Source organism: Mustela erminea, chromosome 19 (assembly GCF_009829155.1).
Source record: "Mustela erminea isolate mMusErm1 chromosome 19, mMusErm1.Pri, whole genome shotgun sequence".
Taxonomy (NCBI): domain Eukaryota; kingdom Metazoa; phylum Chordata; class Mammalia; order Carnivora; family Mustelidae; genus Mustela; species Mustela erminea.
In genome coordinates this window covers 6,378,535-6,405,056 of record NC_045632.1, presented here as the reverse complement: position 1 = coordinate 6,405,056, position 26,522 = coordinate 6,378,535, and the positions used below count along the sequence as shown (strand labels likewise).

Sequence of the window (26,522 nt, the reverse complement as noted above, 5' to 3'; positions counted from 1 at the left end):
CTGTTGGTATAAAAAAGAGGAAACATTGAAAGCATCTGAATGCTCCCAAATAGGGGATGGGTTGAACGAATGGATCCATGGCCAGTGCAGTGGAATAGTATGCAGCCATGAACAAAGACCAATGGCGATATTAGAAGTAGGGCTTCTGATAAGCTACAGGCAGAAAAACAATTCTCTGTGTTTTCTAGGGGTACCACTTACACTCAAATACTGAGGAGGACCAATTTAGAAATTTCAGTGGCACATAATATAGTATTTTCCTATTATACCAAGTACAGATGTGTTTTGCAGTCGGCTACAAATATTAATATGGGTTGTCAGAATACAGTAGGAGACTTCAGAGATGTTGAATGAACCATAAGAACTCTGAGGTGTATATTCACCTACCTTTGTCTAAACTTGGGCTTAACATTAGAGAAGCCCAAATAAAGAAGGATATTGAATGGTATGATACCACTTTGGTAAAAATATGTATCTGTGCCTGAGTATGTATGACATATCAGAACTGAAAAGTTTCAAAGAAAAACACTGGCTATATCTCCAGGCAATCTGGCTGTTACAGGTGACTTTCCAATAGTATTAATCAAATTCTGATAAATAAGTCTGTACTTTACTTAAAAGGATTATATTTACTTACATACTTATAAATGTAAGCTGTATGAATGTATAAATATTCGTCTGCATATTTAAATAATCTATTATAAATAGTAACAGATTTACACATTTATTTAGATGAGTATTCATAACAACTTAAAACTATTTAAATTAATTACTAACACAGTATTAATTCTATTTTTCCTTCTTAAGAATTTTCCAAAATTTCTACAGCCAATGCATTACTTTTTCAATTAAAGTCATATTTTGCTGTCATAAAAATGAAAGATGAATATACTTCTGAATCCAGCTTGAAAGATTTGTGACCCTTTCTGGGGTGAGCCCACTCCCCTGCCTTCTCAGTCCCTCGTCCTGCCCACCTGGGTCTCTGTATCTCCATGTTTCCCTTTCTCTCTGTGGGGTCCCCAGATGCAGACACATCACATGTGCTCAGCGCTGTGCCCTCCATGAGCACATTCTGCTCTGCCCTGGCAACACTTCTGTTACTGAACCTAAAGGTCCAACACCAAAAGAATGGGATTTATACATTTTGGCTCAGGCACGCAACAGCAGGCCCCACAGCCACTCCAAATGTCCAGGTGGAGGAAGATCTGCTGACCCTCTAAGAGAGAGACTTAAGCTGTTGGTGTCCAGGGAGTGAAAAGCAGCCCCTCATCAAATAAGACAATGCAATTTAAAATGTGAGATCTACAGGGAGTAGGAAAAACAAAAACGAACAATTGCCCCACATTTTAAAAAGGCTGCTGTCCTGTATTTATTGTGCTTTTCAGTATTTTCCAGTTTTCCTAAAAGTGAGCCTAAGATTTTTTTGTAACCAGAGCAGAATAGGATACTAATCTAAAAAAAAAGAAATGAGCTGAATACACGATAAGCTAAGTGCACCTCAGAGTCATAAAGATAACAACAACTCCCCAAGCGTCTCCTCCCCAGCCCAGGGTGGCTGGGGTTCAGAGTCCACTGGAGCGCAGGAGGTGGGTGAGGACCAGCAGCTCAGAGCCAGAAACGCAGGTCTGTGAAGAGGCAGAGGAGACTGCCAGGTCCCTGGACAAACACCTAGCCCAGGAGGACCTGCGTAATCCATGGACCTTTCCAGACCCAGATGCAGACTCTGGAGGGAGCTGGTTCTCCTAGGTAAGAGAGCTGAACCCACAGGACAGGGAAGCGTTAGAGGAGAGGGGGACAGAGCTGGCACCAGGACTTTCGTGAGCTCACATACCTGGGCCTACCTCACCCATAGACACACACACTCTCTCTCTCTTACTCACATATGCATACACACAGAATGTTCATCCCCATTCACCCCCAGGAGTGATGAACTTGGACCCCCTCCTGTGATTGCTGGAAATCACCTCCCCGGGTTCCTAATCTGCCCTGATCCCCTCCCCTACCTCTCCAGCTAGACTCCTTCCCAACCTCTCACTTCCTTCTAGGACCCTCTGAATCCCTATGACAGGGACAACTGTCATGTCTCACTGGCCACCCTGTGTCCTGTCCTCAAACACCACCAGTATCTACACCTGGAGGCCTGGAGCAGGGGATCTCAGGGGTATTTGCCTCCTCCATGGAGTCAAGGCTTAGGGTACACAGACAGGAGATCTCCATGTCTTAGGACGACAGATCTTCATCCACATTCATGTGCACTCCACAGAATTTAGATGCTAAGTCAAAGGCACGTGTAGACAGTCTTGGAGGACTTCAGCCACCCACCTATCAACCGAGCTCTCCCACTGGGTTCTGCCCCATGATCAGGGACCCTGTGATGTGGTGTCCAGTGTGATGAAGATCTATCTCCAGACTCTGGTGACCCAGATCCCCAGACTCTGATGATGGGGATGAGGGGGCCCAGGAGGCTGGGGGAGCCCCAGGGGGCCATCTGACCCAGACTGGGGAGCAGGGGGCATCAAAGCTAAGAAGTGAAGGCTGAATAGAAGTGAGTTGATGGGGGCCTGGGAAGGAGGGAATGGAGATCTGTGTGTCAGAAACAGGGAACAGTATGTGTGAAAGCCCAAAGTCAGGACAGAGTGTGGTGTAAAAAGAGAGCTGTTTATGTCTGGGGAACACAGTACAGATACTGTGTCTTCTGATAAATGAATGCAAAAATGCATGCATGAATGAGTTACTGAATAAGGGGGTTCATGGGGTAATGGGGTGGGGTAGGTATGATCCAAAAGGAGGCTAGATGAGTCATAAAGACCAGCTCTTTCTAAGAGTGGCTCATAAGCCATGTTGAGTTTTAACTTTATTCATGAAGTGCTGGGGAACTACAGAAGTTACCTAAGAGAGCAGGGTCACAACTGGGGCTTTGTAAGGATCCACATAACTGTCATATGAGGAGGGGTTGAAGAGTGAGTGTCCAAGGAGGAAACCAGGCTGGAAGAGGGTGAGGAAAGAATGGACCAGAACAGGGGCTGAGGGGGTGGAGAGGGGAGGACAGGCTGGGGAGCTAGAAACCCATGGCACGTTCACCAGTGTCCCTGGAGATCATTTCCTGGGCCGTGTAAATCAATCTCCCTTCTCTCTCTCTCTCTCTCTCTCTCTCTCTCTCACATGTACGTGGGTTCTATTTGTCTTCTCCAGCCAGTCTACTGGCCTGGGGGACCCGCCAAGCCTCTAGCCAAATCTACATCAGCCCAGAGTCACTCTTAGGGTTCAAGGGACTTCGGACCATCATAGTCCTTGAGAATGCCACCGAAGATGCTCTGGAATTCAGCTGGCATCGTGGTGCAAATGACACTGAGGACAATATGATCGTCAGCTACAAACCTCCCTCCAATTTCTGGCAGACTGGGCCCATGTACAGAGGCCGGGAGAATGTGACCACATTAGGTGACCTGATGATCAGGCGATCTGCATTAAGTGACACAGGGAACTACACTGTGAGGGTGGACACTGGCAATGGGACCCAGACAGCAACCGGCTGGCTTGAAATACAAGGTGAGTTGGCAGGTTGCCCATTTCCAGACCTGGGAGCTTTGGGAGTGAGGTCCCTGGGAGATCATACTGTCCAAGTCTCCTCCACCTGCAGGTGACAGGGGGAGACTTGGCAGATATAGTCCAGCTTCTCCTGCTGAGATGGGTCACTGGTTTCCTTCAAGGGTTCCAGTTTCACTCTCAGGGTATCAGTTAGTTCTGCTGCATAACAAAGAGCCACAAGTGGCAGTCTTAGACAATACCCATTTATTAGCACACATCCCTGTCTGGCAAGTCTGGCAAGTGCTGTGCTCTGAGACTCGCAAGGTGGGGCTGTGGTCTCATGTATGGCTCTGTCCATGGGAATGTCACATCATGACTCTTTGATTCTTCAAGGTCAACTGAATTCTGCCTCTCTGGGAAAGGGAGACTCTGTTAAGAAGTTTTAACTCTGTTAAGAAGGAGTCTTATATGACATAAGGGTAACGATTGGAATGACAGTCCATCACTTTTGCCATATTGTTTAGGTTAGAAGGAAGTCATAGGCTCTACCCACATTTGAGGGGCAGGGACTATACAGATTGAAGTCATGAGGCCGTCTTGGAATTCTGTCTACTATAGACAGCTCCTGGGGGCTCCACGGGGCTGAGTGGGTAGAGTGGGGATTTGGAGATAAGAAGTCCTGTGTTTACTTCTGACTATGAATATGTCCCATGGCCTTGAGCCTTCATCTTCCCTCTGTGGTGTTCTGTTTCCTCATCTGTAGAATGGGGATAGTATCTCCTCTGTCTTTTGTAAGGTTGGAGGGAGTATCTGTATGTGCAAGTAACTGTAAGTAATCTGTAAGTAACTGTAAAGTGAATGGGACTCAGATAAAGGGAGCAATTATTATACAGAGTTCAAATGTCACCTGTCACATTGAATGCTACCGATGGCTCCTCAGTTGGGGGTGTTCTCGTTTTAGGTCCTGGGTTCAGAAACAACCATTAGGCCACACATCTATCTCAAGAACTCACCATTACTGCAGTGGATGCACAGTGATGACTCCACACCTAGGATGGGAGACTCAGACTAGTGTCCACACCTCAACCACTTGTGCCCACTCCCTACTTCTCTGTCCCTCCCTGCTCTAGGGCTGCTCCCCTGCCAAGACCTCAGACCCCATCTTACAACTCTTGGCTTCTCACCAACCTACCCCGGAAGCCCCTTCGGGGTTTCTCTCCCAAGCAGAGCTTGGGGAGGCAGACCCCACCCCTAATGTCTTCTTCCTGCTTCCCCCAGATGTGGAAGGCAAGCCAGACATCTGGGCCAACGCCACCTCTCTTGTAGAAGACGTGGATTCTGTGGCCGCCATTTGCTACACCAATGCCACTACTGTCAAGTGGTATGTGGATTTTACACTGGTGTCCAGCAGTGACCGGATGACAATCTCCCCGGACCTCAAGACCCTTGTCATTCACAGAGTCAGCCGCTATGACAGAACACTTTATTGCGAGATAGACAGCATCCTGGAGATTCCTCAGAATAGTAAAATTATCTCTCTGACTGTGGCCTGTGAGTGGTCTGGGGCCCTGGAGTAATGCTGGGGGTGGGCTTAGGGCCACCCAGGGATGTAGCAATAATACAGGCAGAACCGGGGAGAGGAAACACCATGAGTCAGCCCCCAGCCAGCTGTATCTGGGTTTGAATCTCAGCTCTCTGGACTTAGAATCACCCTCAGGGCACAGAATGATCTGCTATTTAAAATGGGGACCCAACTTGCTACTCCTCAGATTAGAAAGAGTGCAAATTTGTTCAGATATGGCTTTTGTAAAGACAGGACTTCTTACAACTAATAGTTTCTTAAAAATGTCATTCAACTTGTTAAATATTCAAATCCCATGTTCCCTTGAGCCTTCAGATACATTGGTCTTTTTATTCTGGTTTTCTAAATTTAGTAAAATCACCTTCACTTTTCCTTTTACTCAGATTGAACTGGCTATCCTCCCTTAAACAGTTTGATTTTAAAGCTAAATGACAGATTTCATTCATTCTCTTTTCTCCATGATCCTTCAACCACCCACCAACCCAAGTACACAATCCAGCCAGACCTCCTCCAAAATATCAAACGGGTCTTGTAAATCGAAGACATCATCTTATAAATATAATGAACTTTGGATCTTTACAATGTTCGGGGACTTTTTCACATTTACCAAACTCTTTCACATCTTCGGACTGTGAAAAAGCACAAGTCTTGAACGGTTCACATCTAAATCTAGAACCACACGAAGTCCATCAGATTTCCTAACAAGCATGCTCTGGCAATCATGGAGATAAAGTGGTCACAGAGCAGACAGTTTCTGACCTCCACACACAGCTTGCTGGCTGCAGGTTTGCAGTCAAGAGCCAGGACCTAGGATCTGCTTCTGCAGGGAGATTCCTCCCAGGCCATAGGGGAATTTGTTTAGTCCATTTGTGGGTCAGTAGGATGCTATGAAATCCCTAATCCTCTCTTTGGGAACCCCATTTGCCTCATCTATAAAATTAACCCATGGGTTGTTATGGGGATTAAGCAAATGTATGAACCTATAAAGTGTTTAGAACAGAGCCCAACGTTCAGGGGACCTGATATATTACTTCTACTCCTATTTTATCATGATGTGAAGGTCTGTCATGGGACTGACTCATAATAGATGCTTGAAATGGAAGATGTTATAGTTATAGTAATGTTGTTGGCACAGCTGCCTTGCATGTGTTGGATCTAGGGGATACTTGGGGTGCAACGGTGGAGCACCTTCTGGTAAGGGAGGACTGTGTGTGGATTGAGGGAAGGAGACAGGATCCCAAGGGGTCAGAAACATAGCTACGGGTCTCCTGCCATCTCTGCAGATGGGCCAGACAATGTGCGGCTGAGTACCAGTCCCATTACCTCCAAAGGCGTCCTGTCTGCTAAGATTGGCTCCCAGGTGATGATGGAGTGTGATGCCATTTCCAAACCCAGTTCCACGTACCAGTGGATCCACAATGGCTCTCTCCTGAGCTTCTCAGAGGCAAGCGTCACTCTCCAAAGTCTGACCTGGGACCAGATGGGCAAATACAGATGCATCGTGGAGAACCCTGCGACCCAGCTGACCTTGTACAGGGAATTCCAGATCCAGCTGTCCCGTAAGTACAGTAGCCCACCTCTGACGCTCATGTTCCCCAAATCTTCCCATCTCTGTGCTTTTGCCTAGGCAGTGCCCATCATCATGTATGCTGTCCCCACCCTGCAAAGCCATGCTCACGATGGTAGGGTAAAATCTACCCCCCACCCTGTCCTGTCCTCTGAGGTCCAAGTCCAAAGCTGCCCCCCTCCATAAAGCCCTGGGGGACCTCAGATCAGAGCAAGAGTGAGTCCCAGGGGGAGTTGGTCAGCTAACATCAAATGAGCACTTACTATGTGCCAGCCCCTCTTCTAATCTGTGCGGCCCTCATAGTCTCACTGCAGAGGAAGTGACTGTTGTGAACGCCACCTCCATTTACAGAGAAGAGAACTGAGCTGTGGGAAGTTTGAGTGCTTTTTCCCACGTTCCAGTTCCAATCAACAGAGGAGGCAGCGCTCAAATTCTGGTAGTCCGGCTTCACAACCTATGTCCTCAGCTGTTTTACTCGGTTGCTCAGAAGAGAAAGTGGAAAGGCTAGAGCGGGTGGTGGTGCAGAGGAAGCAGGGATCCGTTGTGGATGTGGTATTTGGAATATGGCTTGAGAATGAATCTGTAAATGGGAAGAGCCTCCTGAGCCTCAGTTTCCTTATCTGTAGTGTAGAGATAAAAAGGTCCCTAGGGCACCTGGGTGGCTCAGTGGGTTAAAGCCTCTGCCTTCTGCTTGGGTCATGGTCCCAGGCTGCTGGGATCGAGCCCTACATTCGGGCCCTCTGTTTGGCAGGGAGCCTGCTTCCCCACCCCCCTCTGCCTACCTCTCTGCCTACTTGTGATTTCTGTCTGTCAAATAAATAAATAAAATATTTTATTTTAAAAAAGGGTCCCTAGGGGCGCCTGGGTGGCTCAGTGGTTTAAGCCGCTGCCTTCGGCTCAGGTCATGATCTCAGGGTCCTGGGATCGGGTCCCGCATCGGGCTCTCTGCTCGGCAGGGAGCCTGCTTCCCTCTCTCTCTCTCTGCCTGCCTCTCCATCTACTTGTGATTTCTCTCTGTCAAATAAATAAATAAAATCTTTAAAAAAAAATAAAAATAAAAAAGGGTCCCTATATGACAGGACTTCTGGCAGAATTAAATCAGATAGTGCATGAGAAGCCATCAGCTTGGCTTGTCCCGGAGAGAGCCACAAACACTGAATGTGGGCTGGAGACATTTATTCTGGTCACCCCATACTATTTACTAAGCACCTGCTATGCACCAGACATGACAGACCGACAGTGAATGATTATGCACTGACTGATCCACACCTTTCTAACTCCACTGGACTGTGAGCTCCAGAAGGACAGAGGCTGGGAGCACTGTTTGCTCACCACTTGTCCCCAGTGCTTATTTAACGCTGTGCCTGGCACGTAGTTGGTGCTCAGCAAATACCTGTGCAATGAGTTAGTTAAAGACCCTGTGTAATCAACACCCCTGACCCTGTCACTCTCTACCCTCTTGAGTGGGTTTATTCTTTTTTGGAGAGCTTCCTGCTGCTTGCAATGATATTAGACATTTCTTTGCCTAATTGTCAATTGTCCACTTTCCAGCTGGAATGTCACTACTGAATTCTTAACATTTGGAACATAGCAGATGCTGATAAATCTCTGAAATAGATGTGTGGGTGAGCAAAGTGTTGAATGATGTTGTCCCTGACTCCCTTGTATCCTCTCCTCCAGGGGACACAACTCCTGTTGTGAACAGAGGTTTCTACATCTCAGGAGCCAAAGTGGTGTGGCTCATTGTGTTCACAGTCCTGGGCAGTGTCTACATCTGTGGAATCCTGATCTATGCCTTGATCAGCCATTTCTCCACCAGGTGCCTCTTGTCTGGGTCAAGGGTGGGGTGCTGTCTGGGGAATGGGTCTCAAGAACACTTCCTTAAGAAGGGAAGGCAAAGCCAGGAGGGGAAGGGACAAGCTAGGAATGTGTTGTCAGGAATCATCGGAGGCAGATAGATAGGTCATGGACTAGAAGCCACTGACAGAGATGGAGAATGTAGAGGCAGTCATGCCTCCATATAGCAATGGGGTTTCACTTAGCGACTTCCTTTCATCCCAGTTTCTTTGTGTTTATGATGTTGATATGGAGGTCCACCTAGAGAGGCAACCATGAGAATGAGCAGGGTGGGTGCCAAGCATCGAGCATGGTCTGGAACATGGTAGTCGCTAGTTACCAAGTGAAGTTAGGGAAACAGGTAGTAGAGTCAACTGCAGGGGAGGAGACTGGTCAGAGGGAAGATTCTAATCTGGGTTTCAATCTCAGCTCTGACTTTAGCTGTCTAGCTGGCCCTCAATAGATCATAATCCATTCAGGTCCTCTTCACCCATCTGGAGGATGTGAAGGGTAACATCTTCCCTGAAGGGAGATATGGGGACTAGACACAATTCTTGGAAGATAAAACAATTAGCAGCATTCTTGGTACAAAGTAGATCAGAATTTCTCAAGCTTAGCACTATCAATATTTGGGGTCAGATAATTATTTCAGGGGTGGGTTAAGGCTACATTGTAGCATGCTTAGCAGCATCCCTGGCCTCTACCCACTTGATACCAGCAGCAATAACCTCCATCAGTCTAAGTTTAGACAACCAAAAATGGCTCTAAGTGTTAGAAAGGTCTTGAGGACAACATTGCCTTGACTGAGAACCATTGCAGTAGATGTTAAAGAAAGCAGTGATGATGGAGATGATGGTGATGCTGGTGCTGATGATGTTGGTGATGCTAAAGTAGTAGTGGTTGTGGTGGTGATGGTGGTGGTGATGGTGATGCTGGTGCTGATGATGTTGGTGATGCTAAAGTAGTAGTGGTTGTGGTGGTGATGGTGGTGGTGATGGTGATGGTGGTGATGGTGATGTTAGTGATGATTGTGGTGGTGGTGGTGATGGTGGTAATGGTGATGATGGGGGGGGTGGTGATGGTGGTGATGGTGGTGGTAGTGATTGTGGTGGCAGTGGTATTGATTGTGGTGATGACAGTGAAGATTTTAGAAGATACATTCTTTTTTCAAATCATTTTAGTATTTTGATATGGAACCTATATGTGATCATTGCATGGTCCAACAAGAAGCTTAAAGTATTGACTGTCGTGTGACAGTTAGCCCATTTGTGCTTCAGTTTGCCATGTGTAAAATGGGAGTAATACTGGTATTGACCTCATAGGGATATCTGCTATGGGGATAAAGTCAGTGTCACTGACAAATAGCTTGGAACAAAGCGTGGCACATAGTAAGCACTGAATAAAATCTTAAGTATTATTACTGATAGCATCATCATTCAACGTGTTTATATACTTTTCCAAACTAGTCATGATAAACCCTGGAAGTTTAAGAGTTGTTCCAGGATATCTAGGTTACTTTTTCTTCTACAACCTGAAAGATGCAATCTAGCCAGGCATAACCCCCTCCTCGTAGCCAGGAGTGAACTGAACATCTCCAATGCCCCATTCTCCTTAGAGGTGCCACATTCTCCTTGGTCTCAGCTCTCCAGTCTGGAATGCATGAGAGCAGGGAGCTGGGAATCAGAAAGGCCAGGTTCAGAACAAGCTTCTGTCATTTTCTAGCTATGTGACTTTAGGCAAGCTTCTTCACCTCTCTGAAGTCTTGTTTCTTCATTCACAAAACAGGGTTAAAGTTTCTACTTCGTGTGACTGTTGAGAGGATTCAACATAATTTCTATAAATCATCTACTCTAGTGTCTGGCATATAACAGGTGTGAAATAACTTAATATTATTATCACTAGGAATTAGCCCAGGTAGTGCCAGCTTCTTCCCCAGGTACACACAGTCTCTTTTCCCTCCCCACATCTGCTGCCCCATGGCATCTCCCTCCAGTGACCTTAAGACATCAAAAATGCTAAAACATATGGGGGAATGTGGAGGACTCTCAATGCAGAGGTTAAACTCCCAGATTCATCCCCTGCTACTCCTGAGGTCCTTCACAAGGAGGGCTTGGAAAGAAGAAGCTGACCCTTCATCTCCCCAGGATTCTCCGGAATTCTGTTTCCTGAGGATCTGAAACATGACATCTTCTCTGATTTCTCCCCGCAGGCAGCCCCGGTTACCCAGTGTCTGCCTTAGAACATGAGGACAAAACCAAATGGGCAAAAAGGTGAGGTGGAAGCGAGGGGGAAGCACTGAGAGTCCCCAGAGGGATGGGCCAGGCTGGAGAGGGAACAGGGTCTAACTGGAGGAGAGAGTCAAGAGAAGGAACCAGCCCAGTCACACTGAAGCTGGGAGGTGGAGACTCTAGGAGCAAGTCTGGAGTCCCCACCTAGGACAGGGTGGGGGAGACGTCAAGGGCAGAGCGGCCATTGGCTGCTCCATCTGCCAGTCAGAGCCAATCAGTGGAAAGTAGCCTGGGGCGGGTCATAAGTGGAGCCCAGTGCTCTAATTCTGAGGCCTCTTCTCCACAAGCAAACCCGCTTCTGACTTCTCCCTTCTCTTAGCTTGATGCCATGGCACCACCAGAGAAGATGCAAAGATGACCATTGCCAGTGATGGGGAAACTGAACAACCTATAATTGCCCAGCAACCAGGAATTTATTAAATGGACACTGCGCAGTTTGCGCTAATCTGTCATGGTTAGAAACCACGCTGGAGAAAGGTGTTCACTGATGCAGGAAATGCTTACAACTCATTGTTAGGAATGTATAATGTAAAACTGCACCTGGTAGGACCATCGTTATGAAGAGGGGAGATTAGCTGACTACAGTTGTATGTATACACACACAGATACTTATATATGTGCATACATACACATGTATGTGTGCGTTTACACATATATACACCCCTGTACAAAAACATGGAAATGTTAACTATTAACAGTCTTATCTCTTAATTTTCTTCTTTGCACTTTACTGTATGTTCCAAAGTGGTTTTTTTCCCCCCTCACAAAATGTATGAACTGTTTTTATAATCAGGAAAAAAAAAACAATAAAGTTATGGACCCAGCAGTCTTCACTGTGCCACTCTGCTCTATTAAAACCCAATAAAGTTAAAACATTGCCTGCAGGAAGAGCCAGCTCCAGTTTTCAGCACCTCCCGCCCCTCTTCCCCCGCTAACAGCTCGTCCTCAGATGGGCTGACCAGCACTGTCTTCTGAATCAACTTCGAGGTGTGCGGGCAGATTGAAAATAGGTATGTGCATGCTTTTATGCATCTCGGTGCCATTTCTTTATATTCTGCCCATGAATTTCTTTTTTGCATTGTCTCCGTGGTCACTTACTTAACCACTAGATCTATGGGTCAAAAAATGCATAGATTCACAGATATTTCCAAAACCACCTTATCTGAATGAAAGAAAACCAAATACATCCTGAGTTAACTACTGCATGTACCCATCAGCAGACGTGGGCATTTTACTATTTCTATATCTGAACCTGTATTTCTCCACCTTAAAGTCTTTTTTTAAATTAAGATTTTATTTATTTATTTGGCAGAGAGAGAGAGAGACAGTTAGAGAGGGAACACAAGCAGGAAGAATGGGAGAGGGAGAAACAGGCTTCCTGCTGAGCAAGGAGCCCAACGCAGCAGCTCCATCCAAGGACCCTAGGGTCATGACCTGAGTGGAAGGCAGATGCTTAAGGACTCAGCCCCCCAGCCACCCCTCCCCACCTTACAGTCTTAAGTAAGACTGTTGAATTTTACCTAAAGACTTTTCATTATTGTTTAAAAATTTTATTATTTTTTGTCAAAGGTAGATCTATATACAGTAAAATGCAGAAATCTTACATGAATAAGTCAATGAGTTTTGGTAAACACATACACTCATATAACTACTATCCCAATAAGATATGGGATGTTTTCTGCATCCCAGAAAGTGTCCTTGTGCACTATTTAAGTTATCCCCCAGCCACACACCCCCAAACAGAGGCAGCTCCTTTTGTTGAATTTCTGTCCCAATAAATTAGTTTCATCTGTACTTGAACTTCATCTAAGTGGAATTATAAGATTTTATTCATTTATTTGACAGATCACAAGTAGGCAGAGAGAGAGAGAGAGAGAGAGAGAGGAGGAAGCAGGTTCTCCGCTGAGCAGAGAGCCCGACGTGGGACTTGATCCCAGGACCCTGAGATCATGACCTGAGCTGAAGGCAGAGGCTTAACCACTGAGTCACCCAGGTGCCCCATCTAAATGGAATTATAGAGTATATTCTTTTGTTTCTGTCTTCTTTCACTCACCATGTTTTTGAGATTCATTCATGTTTTTACATGGGCCAACTGTTCATTCTTTTATTTTGAGGAATAGTATTCTGTTGTTTGTATGCTGTAACACTTTGGTTATCCATTTACTTGTTGATGGGCATCTAGGTTTGTAGTTGTTGTTGATGATGGGCATTTAAGTTGTTTCTACCTTTGTTTATTATGAATAATGCTGTTATAAATGTTTATGTACAAAAGTTTGTGTGGGACCTTTGTTTTCATTCTTCTCGAGTAAAAATTACAGGTGGAATTTCTGGGTCATAGAGTGGGTATTTTGTTTAACTATACAAAACCGCCACACCGTTGTACAGAACCCACAGTTGTACAATTTATATCCCACCAGAAATATACAAGAGTTTCAATTCCTCTACACCCTCTCCAACATTTGGTGTGCTCAGGCTTTTTGATTTCAGCCATTCTGACAGATGTGATAGGGCATCTCATTGTGGTGAATTTCATTTCCTTGATGTCCAGCAGTGTTGACCACCTTTCATTTACCTACTGGCCATTTGAATCTCTTCTTTTGTGAAATATATGATTAAGTCATTTTCCTCATTTAAAAAATTAGGTTATTGTGTTATTAACTGGTAATAATTCTTTTTATAGTCTAAGTTCAAGCCCCGTTTCAGGGATATATATATTTATATATATTTCTTCCAGTTTATGGCTTGCCTGTTTATTTTCTTAATCATGTCTTTTGATGAACAGGAGTTTTTAATGAAAAAAATATATAATGCTTACTGTTGTGGATGTTCTGTGAGAAATCTTTGTATACCCACAGATATTCTCCTAAATTTTCTCCTAGAGCAATTCTGCCTGATAGAAAAATAATGCAAGCCAAATATATAATTTCAAAAATCTAGGAGCTATAATAAAAAAAGTAAAAAGAAACTGGTGAAATTACTTTTTTTATTTAATTTTTTATTTTTTATAAACATATATTTTTATCCCCAGGGGTACAGGTCTGTGAATCGCCAGGTTTACACACTTCACAGCACTCACCAAAGCACATACCCTCCCCATGAAATTACTTTTAATAACAGTATAGTTAAACTAGTATATCTAAAATATTATCATTCCAGCAGGTAATCCATATTAAAAATTATTAACGACATCTTTTATCCCTTTTTTGTACTGTAAATGTAGCACATATTTTTTTTAAAAAAAGAATTACTTATCTATTTGAGAGAGAGAGTGCAAGCAGGAGGGTGGGAAGGAATAGAGGAAAAGGAGCAAGCAGACTCCCCATGGAGCAAGCCAGATGCAGGCTCTATCCTGGACCCTGAGATCACAGCACTAGCTGAAATCAAGAGTCAGATGTTCTAAATGACTGAGCCACCCAGGCGCCCCTAGTATAGCATGTCTTAAATGCCATGCGTGGCCAGTGGCTACCACTGGGCAGCACAATTATAAAACCTCTATAGTTTTCACTTCTACGTTTATGATTCACCTCAGACTAATGTTTTGCATGTGACATGAGAAAGGGGTCAAGGTTCATTGTTTCCAAACCTTGATCCACTTGTTCTATGACCATTTGTTAAAAAGTCCCTCCTTCCCCAACTGAATAGACTTGGACCTGTTCGATTAGCTATATATACACACTCTAATTAGACTGTGTTCTCTTCCACACCACAGTGTCTTGGTTTCTCTAGCTCTGTAGTAGTCTTATTTCTCCAGCTGTGTTCTTCTTTCACCAGACTGTTTTTGCTATTCTAGATCCTTCACATGTCTATGTAAATTTTGGAACCAGTTTGCCAATTTATGCATGTATACATATGTATGTACTGGAACCTTCCTCATAGGTTTGGTTTGTCTCCACAGGGAGAGATCATGTCCCACTGCTTGACTCCCTTCTGAACCCAGAAGTCTACCTCTTGAGCTTGGCTTTCAAGGGCAGAGGAAGACCTAGTGGGAAGGATGTTCAGGAGGAGGCAAGTCAGCAGGTGAGAGTGAGGGCTGCTGCTGGAACCCTCCAGAGTCAGGAAAATTCTCAGGAAGACTTTTCTGCTCAGAGCACAGGGATCCAGCATGTGGTCAACATACACTTTGTGCCAGGAGCTCTGACTGGATTTTCCTACTGTAATTCCCACCAAGAACTTGCAGCTAAGGGTTCTCATCACTGTTTCACAGAGTGGGAAACTGAGACACTGAAAAGTAGGGATTGGTCTGTCACTTGCTTAGTAAAGGGGTGGCGTGTGGTTTTGAACTTGAAACTGTTCCTAAAGCCTGTGTTCTTTTAGCCTGTGTTCTAAAGCTGTGTACTTACAGCTCATCGCCTGCAGGCCTTTTAATTCTACAGGAATCAGACTGACTTTTTCTTTGCCCCTCAGGTGCCAAGATCCCCCAAGCCAGGGCTGGGTCTCAGCAGGCTCTCATTTGTGAATCTTGATCTCGGAGTATTCAATACCAGTTGGCACCTGTTCCTGCCGGCCCCAAGTGTCTGTCCCATGAAAGCTGAGGGATGCATAATGGAGCTCTTCTTCCTCCCCCAAGGAGAGGGTAGCCGCATCTGGGGGAAGGCTGCTTACCCAGGATTCAATCAGGGGACCCTGAGTGGAGGGAGAGAAAAAGGAGTCAGAGCAGGATGGTGGGGACAGGATAAGACAGAGAGTACCCAGGAGGGAGACCCATGAATTCTTTCATCCATTCATCCCAGGTACATTCTCGTGGAATCTCCTCCAGGCATACTTTCCTCAAATATTTAATACATAGCACTTTATTTGGTGCTTGTGAATCTCATTAACTTCCCATAACAACCCCATATAGAAGGTATTATTGTCCTTATTTTATCACTATGAAAATAGAGGGTAAACCAAGGAAGTAGCTTGTTCAAAATCCCTGGTGAAGCCAGGATCCAGTCCAAGATCTTCCTGACCCCAGAGCCTGGTGTCCTACTGAGGCCCCCCTGTGCATGCAGCCCTGAGCTGGACACTGTAATGCATATACCAGACATAGGCCCTGACCTCTTGCAACTTACTCTTTTTTTCCCCTTGCAGCTTACTTTTTAACCTAGGGAGGAGGCAAGAAGTGAGATAAATAAATAAATACCTAACTGTGAATTATTATATAATGGACAGGAACTGGGTAAGGGAGAGAGAGTTACAAAGCCTTGATTTGGGTATAGCACCTGTCCTTAGGAAGCTCACAGTTTGGTGGAATGTCAGTCAGTGAAAGAAATCAGGTCCCTGTGAAATAGGCAGAAAAACAGCCCCTCCAAAATGCCCACATCTTAATCCCTTGGAATCTATGAATATGTTATCTTATATGGCAAAAGGGACTTTGGGGATGGAATTAAATTAAGCATATTGAGATGGGGAGATTGCCCTGGATTATCTGGATGTGGTCAGTGTAATCACAAGGGTCTTTCTCTTTACAAGTGAAAGAAGGCAGAGGCAGATTTGAAGATGCTTCTGGCCTTGAAGACGAGACCAGGGCCATCCAGTCGCCTCCAGAAACTGGAAAAGGCAAGAAAATGCATTCTCCCCTGGAGCTTCCAGAAGGAACTCAGGCCTGCTTGCCAACACCTTGACTTTAACCCAGTGAAACCCATTTTTGACTTGGGACCTCTGGAATGGTAAGATGATAAAATTGTGCTGTTGGAGGCCACTAAATGTATAGCCGTTCATTACTGCAGAGTGACAGGTGCTGACCGGGGTTGGGAGGCACCCATCTCTGCTGCCCCCTCTAGATGAGAACGCTTTAGGGGCACCTGGGTGGCTCAGTGGGTTAAAGCCTCTGCCTTCAGCTCAGGTCATGGTCCCAAGGTCCTGGGATGGAGCCCTGTGATCCCAGGGTCCTGGGATCAAGCTCTGCAACAGGCTCTCTGCTCAGCAGGGAGCCTGCTTCCTCCCTCTCTCTCTGCCTGCCCCTCTGCCTGCCTGTGATCTCTGTCTGTCAAATAAATAGATAAAATCTTTTTTAAAAAATCTTGTTATTCAAATTAACACACACACACACACACACACACTTCCTGACACTCCTGTTATCAAGACCTCTGCTTAGTCTCTGGACTTTGCAACAGCGGGTGACCCCATTGCATGTCTTCCCTAAATAAAAGCCTTTCTTTTCTTAATCACAAGGTACTCATCAACTGACCTGCCAGACACTTTGCTGGTTGCCCTCCATTTCCCTGAACTCTAAGTAAGAGAGGGGCCCCAGACTCTTTCCTTCTTCAGCTTCACCTTGTGACCTCATCTACTCAGTTGTCTTCATGTCATCTATAGGCTAATGGCTCCCAAAGCCTTACCACCAGTCCATTCCCTCTCTTGAACTGTGGCCTTTGATCTGATGATGTAGTTAAAATCCCGTTTCCCTTGTCCAAAACACATATATTCCAACTGAACTCTTTCTCCCCCAAATCTCTTCCTCCTACAATTTTCTCAAGCACAATGATTGATGCCTCCACTCTTCTAGCTACTCAGTGAAAAAATCTAGGAGTCATCCTGGACCCTTTCAGTCAGTCATATCCCACCCCTAATCCATTAGCAATTCCCATTGGTTTTAATTTCAGACTTCATCAGGATGCAATCATCCCATCTCTCGTGCCATCCTGGTTCTGGTCATCATAATCATCTCATACCTGAATGCTTCTCCAGCCTCCTTTCTAACTCCCCTGCTACGACAGTCTCTTACACATGATAAGCAGGGGGATCTGTGAAAATGAAAGTCATGTCCTTCTTTTTTTTTTTTTTTTTCAAACATCTCCAGATGCCCACAGCAGACTAGGTGTGCAGACATGATTTACACATACCCTGACTTCTCCAAATTCATTTCCTGCCTGTTGGTACTTGCCTCCCTCTGTCTAATTGCACAGACTTCCTGCTGGTCCTCCACTCACTGGTCTGTATCTGAGCATTTGCACCTGCTATTTCTTCTGCCCAGAGTGCTCTTTGTGCACAATAGATTGCAAAGTCTTAAGGGTCCTTCATGTCTTTGCTTAATCATCACTAAAGAAAACCACAAAACAACCTACATAATGGCACAGAATGTTTGCAAATCATGTATCTGAAAAGATGTTAATATCCAGAATACATGAAGAACTTCCATGACTCAACAACAACAACAACAACAAAACAACCCAGTTACTTAAATGGGTTAAAAAAAAAAAACCTTGAATTAGACATTTTGCCAAAGAAGACATAGAAATGGCTAATAAGCCTACGCAAGACATTCACAAGTAATCATTAGAAAAATGCAAATCAAAACTACAAGAGATATCCTCTCACACCCATGAGGATGCCCACTATAAAAAGACAAAAATAGGGACACCTGGGTGGCTCAGTCAGTTAAGCATCTGTCTTTGGCTCAGGTCATGATCTCAGGGTCTTGGGATCAAGCCCCAAGTCAGGCTCAGCTCTCAACAAGGAGTCTACTTCTCTCTCTCTTTCCCTCTGCCCCTCCCCTTCCACTTGTGCTTTCTCTTACTCTCTCTCTCTCTAATAAATAAATAAAATATTTTTTAAGAGGCAAAAAATAAAAAACAATAAGTGTTGGTAAGGATGTGGAAAAAATGAACTCTGTGTACTGTTGGTGGGAAAGGAAAATGGTGCAGCCAAGAGGCAAGGGAGTATGGTGGTTTCTCAAAAAAGTTAAAATGAAAACTCCCATGATCCAGCAATTCCACTTATGAGTATTTATCCAAAAAAAAAATGGAAAGCAGAATCTCAAAAAGATATTTACATTGCCTTGTTCATTGCACATTATTTACAGTAGCTAGAGGTGGAATGATCCTAGTATCCATCAGCAGATGATGGATAAAGAAAATGATAAAGAAAAATGTGATATGTGATATGTGAAATGTGATAAAGAAAATGTGCTGTATACATACAACAGGATATTATTCAGTCTTTAGAAAGAAGGACACCCTGCGGCACTTGGGTGGCTCAGTCGGTTGAGTGTCTGACTCTTGATTTCAGCTCAGGTCATGATTTCAGGGTTGTGGGGCTGAACCCCACATTGGGCTCCTTGCTCAGTGGGGAGTCTGCTTAAGATTCTCTTTCTCTCCCTCTCTGTCCCTCCCCCTCACCTCACACTTCTCTCACTCTCTCTCTCTCAAATAAAAAATAAATAAACCTTTAGAAAAATGTCATCTTGTCACAGGCTACAGCATGGGTAGACTTAGAGGATAATATGCTAAGTGAAATAAGCCAGTCGCAAAAAGACAAAAGCTGCATGGTTCCACTTACGTGAGGTATGTAAAGTCATCAAACTTACAGAAACAGAAAATAGAATGGTCGTTTCAGGGCTGGAGCGGCAGGGGAAGTGGGTTGTTGTTGTTCAATGGGTACAACATTTTGTAAGTTTGTTTTGCAAGATGAAAATGTTCTGGAAATCGGTTGCACAACTGTACCTTTAAAGATGGCTAGGTGGTAAGTTTATCAAAATAAAATAAAGAATAACAACAACAATAAAACATAAGCTATCTCCCCATCATTCCCAGTTTCTGTGCCCTGCATTGTCCCCAAAGTACAGGTCTGTCCTTTCCATTGTAGTCACTTATTTGTGGTTTGGTTGTTTGATTGATTGGTTATATCCCTATGTCTAGACTAAAACTTACTGAGCCTGAGATGGAATTTTTTTCTTTTCTTTTTTAAAAAAATATTTTATTTATTTGACAGAGAGATAGAGACAGAGCACAAGTGGGGGGAATGGCAAAGGGAGAGGGAGAGGGAGAAGCAGGGAGCCTGATGTGGGACTCGACCCCAGACCCTGGAATCATGACCTGAGCCAATACTTAACTGTCTGAGTCACCCAGGTGCCCCCCACCCCAGATTTTTTTCATAGATGAATCTTTGGCAGGTGAAATGCCTGTCACTTGGCACATGCTCAGTAACATTTCCTGAATGAATTAATGAATGGATGCCTACATGGCACTTTGCTCAAAATCCTGCAAAGGCTTCCAGTCAGGCTCTGAATATAAATGGATGAAAAGTGTGATATGTACATTGGAGCCTGAAGGCTGAGCAGGAATGAAGAAGTGGAAATGAGAGGGTAAAGCATCTGAGGAGAAAGGAACAGCCCATGCAAAGATCCAGGGGCACAAATAAACCTTGTTCAGAGAAGTCGATGGAGTAGAAAGTAAGAGTGACTTTCTGAACCATTTGGAGCTTGAGACCAAAGAAGACATGTGTGCCCCTGAAAAATGTTTTTGTATATTTTTAATGGTTATTTTTTCACATTAAAATAATTGAAATATTATTGCAAACTTGAAGATTGTGTGTAATAAAACATTACTTTCGGTTTAAAGATTTTATTTATAACCAAATCAGCATTTTTGATAATTTTGCTTTTCTGGTTTTGCTGAAAGCAAATGTAGAGAGGACATTTTTATTTTTTTTTTAAAGATTTTATTTATTTATTAGAGAGAGAAATCACAAGCAGGCAGAGAGGCAGGCAGAGAGAGAGAAGGGCGAAGCAGGCTCCCCGTTGAGCAGAGAGCCCGATGCGGGACTCGATCCCAGGACTCTGAGATCATGACCCGAGCCGAAGGCAGCGGCTTAACCCACTGAGCCACCCAAGAGCCCGAGAGGACTTTTTTAAAATCAACTTCTCCCTTCTCTAGTTTTCATTTGAGAATGCTGCCATGTTTGACAATTTCTCTAAACTCAATTATGATCTTATGTAATTTTTAACTAACTTTAGTCTACTGATCTTGTCATTCTTTAGAGTTTTTTGGTATTTTCCTTATCGTGGTTTTTTTGCCTTAATTTTGCTTTTTTAAAAAATAGTAAATTAAGACATTATTCTGGATTACTGATATTTTTGAGCACTACGTTAAGTTTTGCATCTGCAGCAAGTTCTTCCCTCACTTCACCCTAATCCTAGTCTTTCTGGAGACGTGTTTGAGAGGTCGGAATATCCCGGGCTGCAGGGTAAGGAGTTTGGACTCTATTCTCTGGGTGAGGGGTCCACAAACTATAGCCAGCCCATAGATCAAATACAGCCCACTGCCTGTGTCTGTAAATAAAGTTTTATTGGAACACATCTGTGCTCATTCATTTACATATGGTCTATGGCTGCTTTTACTTGACAACAGCAGAGTTGAATGCTTACAATTGAAGGTAAAGTCTGCAAACCCCAAAATACCTATATGGCCCTAGATTAGGAAAAGTTGCCAGACTCTGGTCTAGACAGTGGAGACAAGCAGTTCAAACGCAGAGGAACTGAGTAGTGATGGTTTTTAGATGACTGCTTGGTGTAGAACAAGGGAGGTGAGAGGCAAGGAGGTGAGGGGGTCCAGGGAAAAGATTCTGAAGCCTTGGCAATGAAGGGAGTCAAGATGGGAGGAGATGCTGATGCTAGCTGTCCTTAAGAGGAAAAATAGACAAGACATGGTGAATTTGGGGTTTTAGGAGAAGAAAGGGAGGACAAAGAGGTGACTCCTCCATGCCTGGCCTGAAAGAAAGAGGAGGGGGTGGTTGTGCTGTCACAAAGAAGGGGAATCCTTAAGGAGAAAGAGGAGGAGATAATGAGAGCAACTTTGGACCATGCTGAGCAACAATCCTGGCGGCCATCCTAGGGGGAGGTGTCCAGGATGGATGCTCAATGGCAAGTCGCCCAGGTCACTCACCTGAGAGACTGACCTTGTGACAGTGTTTACACCTTCCATGCCCATGTTCCTGATGCTCATTGCTGACCTTGTGGCTTTCTTCCTGCAGGACCTCACTCTGAGAGAAGAGACCAGAGAGCCTTTCAGTCTGGTCAGTTCAGCATGCTATAAGCAGACTGACTCCCTCCTCTGTTCTCTCTCAAGGGCTGGAGGGTAATGGAGGTAGGAGAGTGGTGGTCCCTTTCTGGAGACCCCAGTGTTGAGAATGTAGGCTTCCCCATCTGCGACAGTGGGGCCAGAGTTCTGTGACAGACTCACCCAGGTGCCATCGACCTCCTTCCTGCCCTTGCTTCAGGGTCTTGAGCCATCCAAGTCCCTCCATTCTGGGCCCGCCTGCCCTTTCCACCCCGGGGCTATCCCTCCACCCCCAGGGTCAATGCTCACGCTATGACGATGATGCAGAGACACAGGAAGAATAGAGCCATAACACCTGCTCCCCCAGCAGCCCCCAGCAGCCTCTCAGAAAAAGGCCATGCTTTTCCTGCAGACAGATTGGATTATTGGTGATTCCTCTCCAAGAACTCGGTACAATCTCCCACTCCCTGTAGGACCCCAGATTCCCATTTTCTAGCCCCTCTGCCAGACTCCAAACAGGGGCACCCGGGTCTTAGGGAGGGGATTAGGGCCAGGTGAGAGAAGCAAACAGATGCTGGAGTGCAGCCTGTCTGTATTTAAAATGTGGATATTGGGTTCATGGTAATATTTATTTTGCACTCATTTATATTTTTAAAAACACTGCAATGCAGTATTTCTTCTCATTACTGAGGTTTCGGGGGCTTCTCCTTGAATTTCGTGCTCTGGTGAGTGCTTCACTTGCCTCACCTTCCTCCCTGTCCCACAAATCAAGGATCTGTGTCCCTGGACACACCTGTGCAGGCCCCAGCCCCTCTCCTTCAAGATCCACTTCCTTCCCCTCCCAGGCTTCACCCTACCCTACAGCCCTGGTCTGGCAGGAAGAGGACAATGAAACTATAGGTGGCAGGGAAAATCTTGGCCTCACAGGGGAGCACAGACCAGAGTTGAGCTTCCCTGTAAGGCTCAGAGGCTGCTGGAGGTCCTGGGGGCAGTGCGATTGTTCTCCCCCAGCACCCCCTTACACACACACAGGTGCACTCACTCTGCAGGGAGAGCCTCAGGGAGACATGCTGAGAGCCCAGCAGGTTTTGAGCTCGGCAGGTGAATTCTCCTTCATCTTTCTCCTGCACTCGAGGCAGCTCCAGCACCCCAGAGTTCAAGGGATTTGAGGAACACAGGGTCAGGCTCCCCCGGGCCCAGTACAGCCTGGCAGGGGGGTTGCTATTGACAACACAGACCAGGTGCAGGGACTGGTCCTCCAGGACTGAAAATGACGAGCCGTTTTCCAGGGCTGTGGGTGCTGGAGAAAAAGAGACAGAGAGTCAGAGAGACAAAAAGAGAGAGCGAAAGCAGGATTTGAAAACAGACTGGATGAGGGGACAGAGAAACAGAAGTAGGTTGAGGTGCAGGAAAAGGCATGTTTTTTTCCCCTTGTTGGTGGGAATGCACCCTTGTCAATCCTCCATTCAGGACAACTGGCCATATACCTCAACGTGGAAAGAACATAAAAGCTACATTTTGCTTTTAGGGACTTATCCCCCAAACATACATATACAGAGTTGTGAAAGGAGATGACTCATTGCAGCCTTTCAGCTAATAGAATACAATGGATGCCATGATCTCCCATCGGAAGACTCAGACAGAATCAGAATCCATCCACGGGAAGGAATGCCGCACAGTCTCGGAGGAGATCGAGGACTGTCTGTACTACTGATATCAGAGGACCCTTCAGATCGTCCAGGCAAACACAGCAAGACTCAGAGCAGCCTATGGACACTGGTCACTTCCCAGGAGGAGACTGGGCATCTGAGGACAGACTCTGTTGTGCATTTTGAATATTTGTCTGCGTGACTGCTTTACCTGTTCAGAAGTACTTAAATAAACAGTTGCTAGGGAGGATAAAAGATGAAGCAGGAGTCAGGAGATGCATGATAAAGGGCAGATGTGCTGTGTGCACGTTGCCCTGTTCTCCTCTTCTGATAACAGAGCTGGGATGGGGGGCGGTGCAGAAGTGGGGGAGGAGGCTGCTGAAGGGGACAGTTGCTCACAGCAACACGGAGGCTAGGAAAGGGGATGACCCTGGCCCTGCCCTTGCTCCCCACACCCCAGGAGGAAGCTCTATCCTACCTGTGCCATTTCCCTGGGAGGCAGTTACTGTCAAGTTCTGCGGGGAGTCTGGGACAGAAAGACATGGAGGATTCATGTCAATGGGGAGGGCTGGTAGACATTAGCCCTCTGTCCCCAACAGCTGAATAAGTGGAGAAAGAATGGAGACAGGTGTCCTCCTGACCCTCTTCCAGTCCAGATTTTGGGAACAGCACCCAATGCCCCAGGCCCTGACTCCCCACCCGCTGCCCTCATGACCCCATCAGGGACCCAGGGATTCCTGGCCTGGCTCTCACAGGACACATTGAGGTGGATGGTCTTCACTGTGGTCACTCTGGCCCCAGGCAAGGTCACCTGACAGGTGAGGGGCATGCCATGGTCCTGGGGCCGTGGGGTGAGAGTGAGCACGGAGGAGAGGAGAGTCCTGGGGCCCAGGGAGGTGAGGGCAGCTGACGTCCAGGAGAAGATGGGTGGCGTGCTCCTCTCACAGGCCCAGGGCACAGAGCAGGTCAGGTTCCTGGGGTGTCCAGACTCCAGGGTCCCCGGGATGAGAATGTCAGGTGTGTGGTTCAGAGCTGTGAGGAGAAGGGGAGACAGGGGAATCAGGAGGAGGGTCCGAGGTGAGACCCTGAGAGAAGCCTCAGGCTTTGGTCCAGCTCCTGCTTCTGAACCTTGACATGTGTTACCTCTAACCCCTCCCAGGAAGGGGGAGTCCCATCCCAGCTCTGACCCAGGAACCCCGTCCTTCCCGGGTGGCCTTTCCTGGGGTCTCCTTCTTACCTGTCACTTGCACAGAAAGCAGTTTCTGTTTGTAACTGCAGCTTGCAGAAGACTGTCTCTCCACCCTGAAGAAGTATGTCCCCGAGTCCCTTCTCTGTGCATCTCTGATGTCCAGGGAGCAGTTGTAGGCCCGGGGGTCCCCAAGGAGGTGGAATCGGCCCTGGGTGTCCTCCCGCACTTTACGATCTGGGTTGTTTGTCGCCACTGGAGCATCGTGGTGTACAACAGCCCCTTCCTGGAACCAGTAGCCGAGAGCTGAGGTTAAGTCAGACCTGCAGTTCTCAGGGTTCCAGAAGTTGCAGGGCACAAACACACACAGGCCCTCTTGCACAGTCACCAAGCCATTCACTTGCAGACTGTAAATTTTCTGGACCCCCTTCTCGGGCCACCTCTGGCCATCAGCCCCCTCCCTCCTCCAGAGCAGGGCCAATAGCAGCAGAAGCATGTCCGGCCTTGGCAGTGCCAGGGTCCCCAGAGTGTCTGTTTCTCAGGGTTGGTCTCTCAGGAACTAAAAGTTGTAAGAATCAGAGGAAGCCCCAGGAGGAAGATGCAGGTGATGTCAGAACAGTGACCCTCCTCAGAGGAGGAACTTCACACCTAGACACTGTCAGGTCCAGGACAACCGTTGGGAATCAGTCATCTGCCACCACATGTCCACTCCTGGGGACCCTGGGCCTGGAAGCCAAAGAGGGTGAGAGCCCTCAGGGAGCCAAATTCACCCCCTGTGCAGGGCTCCAACCCCATCTCCCGTCTCCCTGTTGATACCCTCTGGGGTTGTTTTCCGCAAAGTGAAAATGGGTCCCTTCTGGCCAGACCCCCTGAATCTCAGGCTGTACATGTCTGTGGAAGTCAGCCCTGCTGGGGGCAGGACACAGGGACTCAACAGGTGGGGGAGGCCAGGCCTGGGGGCGTGAGGAGGCCAACTGTCCTCCCGCCCTTGGCATCCACGCAGGGGGCATCCCCTCCCTGCTCATGAAGTCACAGACTAGCCCCAGCCGCTGCTCCGAGTGTCACTGTCCGATGGGGAGATGATAAGTGTCCGGCACCTGGAGCCCCCTGTCACAGGGGCCAGAGGCAGAGTGAGGGGCTACTGTCCCCCCACATGGGAGGTTGTGTCACAGGAAGCTTGGGCAGAAGGGACACTCGGGCAGTGGAGGTGAAGACTCCAAGAATGTTGAGGGGCGCCTGACTCAAAGGAGGAAAGGGAACCTGAGGCTGTGGTTGTAAGCAGGGTTGCTGTGGGGAGAAGTGCAGAAGAGAAGGGGCAGATTTTGAAAGGGATAGAAAGTTCCCCTTTCCCCCTTCCTCGTGGCTGTCTGGTGCGAGGACAATTTCTTCACCACTGGTACTTCACGGGGCCATGCTCCTCTTCATTGCTCCACAGCCTACAGGTTCTTCTCCCAGGAGTCGGAAGTGCAAGGGACACGGGGGCGGGGAGGATGCCAGCTAGGTGCCATCCACCCTCAAGATGGTGAGGACTGCGTGAGAGAAGAGGTGTGCACTTGAATTCACAGACGGTTAGCTTTGTGTGGCTGGGGACTGGAGAAGGTGCTGGGAGCCCTAGTAGGTGGCACTCCCTCCCACTGATGTTGGTTTTCTTGATACATTTGGCGGGGAGCGGGGGGAATATAAGATACACACAAAGAAGGATGCCCATGGGGCGCCTGGGTGGCTCAGTGGGTTAATGCCTCTGCCTTCGGCTCAGGTCATGATCCCAGGGTCCTGGGATCAAGCCCCACATCGGGCTCTCTGCTCGGCGGGGAGCCTGCTTCCCTTCCTCTCTCTCTGTCTACTTGTGATCTCTGTCTGTCAAATAAATAAATAAAATCTTTTTTTAAAAAAAAAAGGAAGGATGCCCACAAAAACAACTCAGTGATTCATCACAAGATAGAAATAGAGCATTGCAGGCACCTTGGACCATCCCCTTGGGTCCCCATCCCTATCGCACACCCCACTCCCCCCAAACGAGCTCTGAGAGTCACTTTTTTTTAAAAAAGATGTATTTATTTATTTGACTGACAGAGATCGCAAGTGGGCAGAGAGGCAGGCAGAGAGAGAGGAGGAAGCAGGCTCCCCGC

At 46.5% G+C, this 26,522-nt stretch overlaps 2 protein-coding genes across 9 annotated transcripts; one reads left to right on the top strand and one right to left on the bottom strand.

The window, feature by feature from the left end:
- The first annotated feature begins 1,694 nt into the window (after positions 1-1,694).
- Positions 1,695-9,478, top strand: CEACAM18 (CEA cell adhesion molecule 18). Its single transcript, XM_032326072.1, has 6 exons — positions 1,695-1,746; positions 3,193-3,549; positions 4,807-5,079; positions 6,394-6,669; positions 8,358-8,496; positions 9,322-9,478. The coding sequence occupies exons 1-6, from the start codon at positions 1,695-1,697 to the stop codon at positions 9,476-9,478; spliced, it is 1,254 nt and encodes a 417-aa protein (XP_032181963.1).
- On the bottom strand, positions 3,202-24,951 carry LOC116579523 (sialic acid-binding Ig-like lectin 8). 8 transcript variants are annotated; one of them, XR_004281308.1, is made up of 8 exons: positions 24,445-24,951; positions 23,961-24,239; positions 23,686-23,733; positions 22,601-22,858; positions 21,868-21,964; positions 21,445-21,541; positions 15,142-15,424; positions 3,202-7,257 (listed from the first exon to the last, which is right to left on the bottom strand). XR_004281308.1 is itself a non-coding variant. In XM_032324990.1 (7 exons), exons 1-7 carry the CDS (start codon positions 24,887-24,889, stop codon positions 15,248-15,250), a joined length of 1,401 nt encoding a protein of 466 aa, XP_032180881.1. In that variant the 5' UTR covers positions 24,890-24,951; the 3' UTR covers positions 14,165-15,247. The 8 variants fall into 8 exon arrangements, 6 of the variants coding, with proteins under 6 accessions (XP_032180881.1, XP_032180883.1, XP_032180886.1 ...); XR_004281309.1 differs by having other exon boundaries at positions 3,202-6,580; XM_032324990.1 differs by lacking the exon at positions 3,202-7,257 and having other exon boundaries at positions 14,165-15,424.
- Between the last annotated feature and the right edge of the window lie 1,571 nt (positions 24,952-26,522).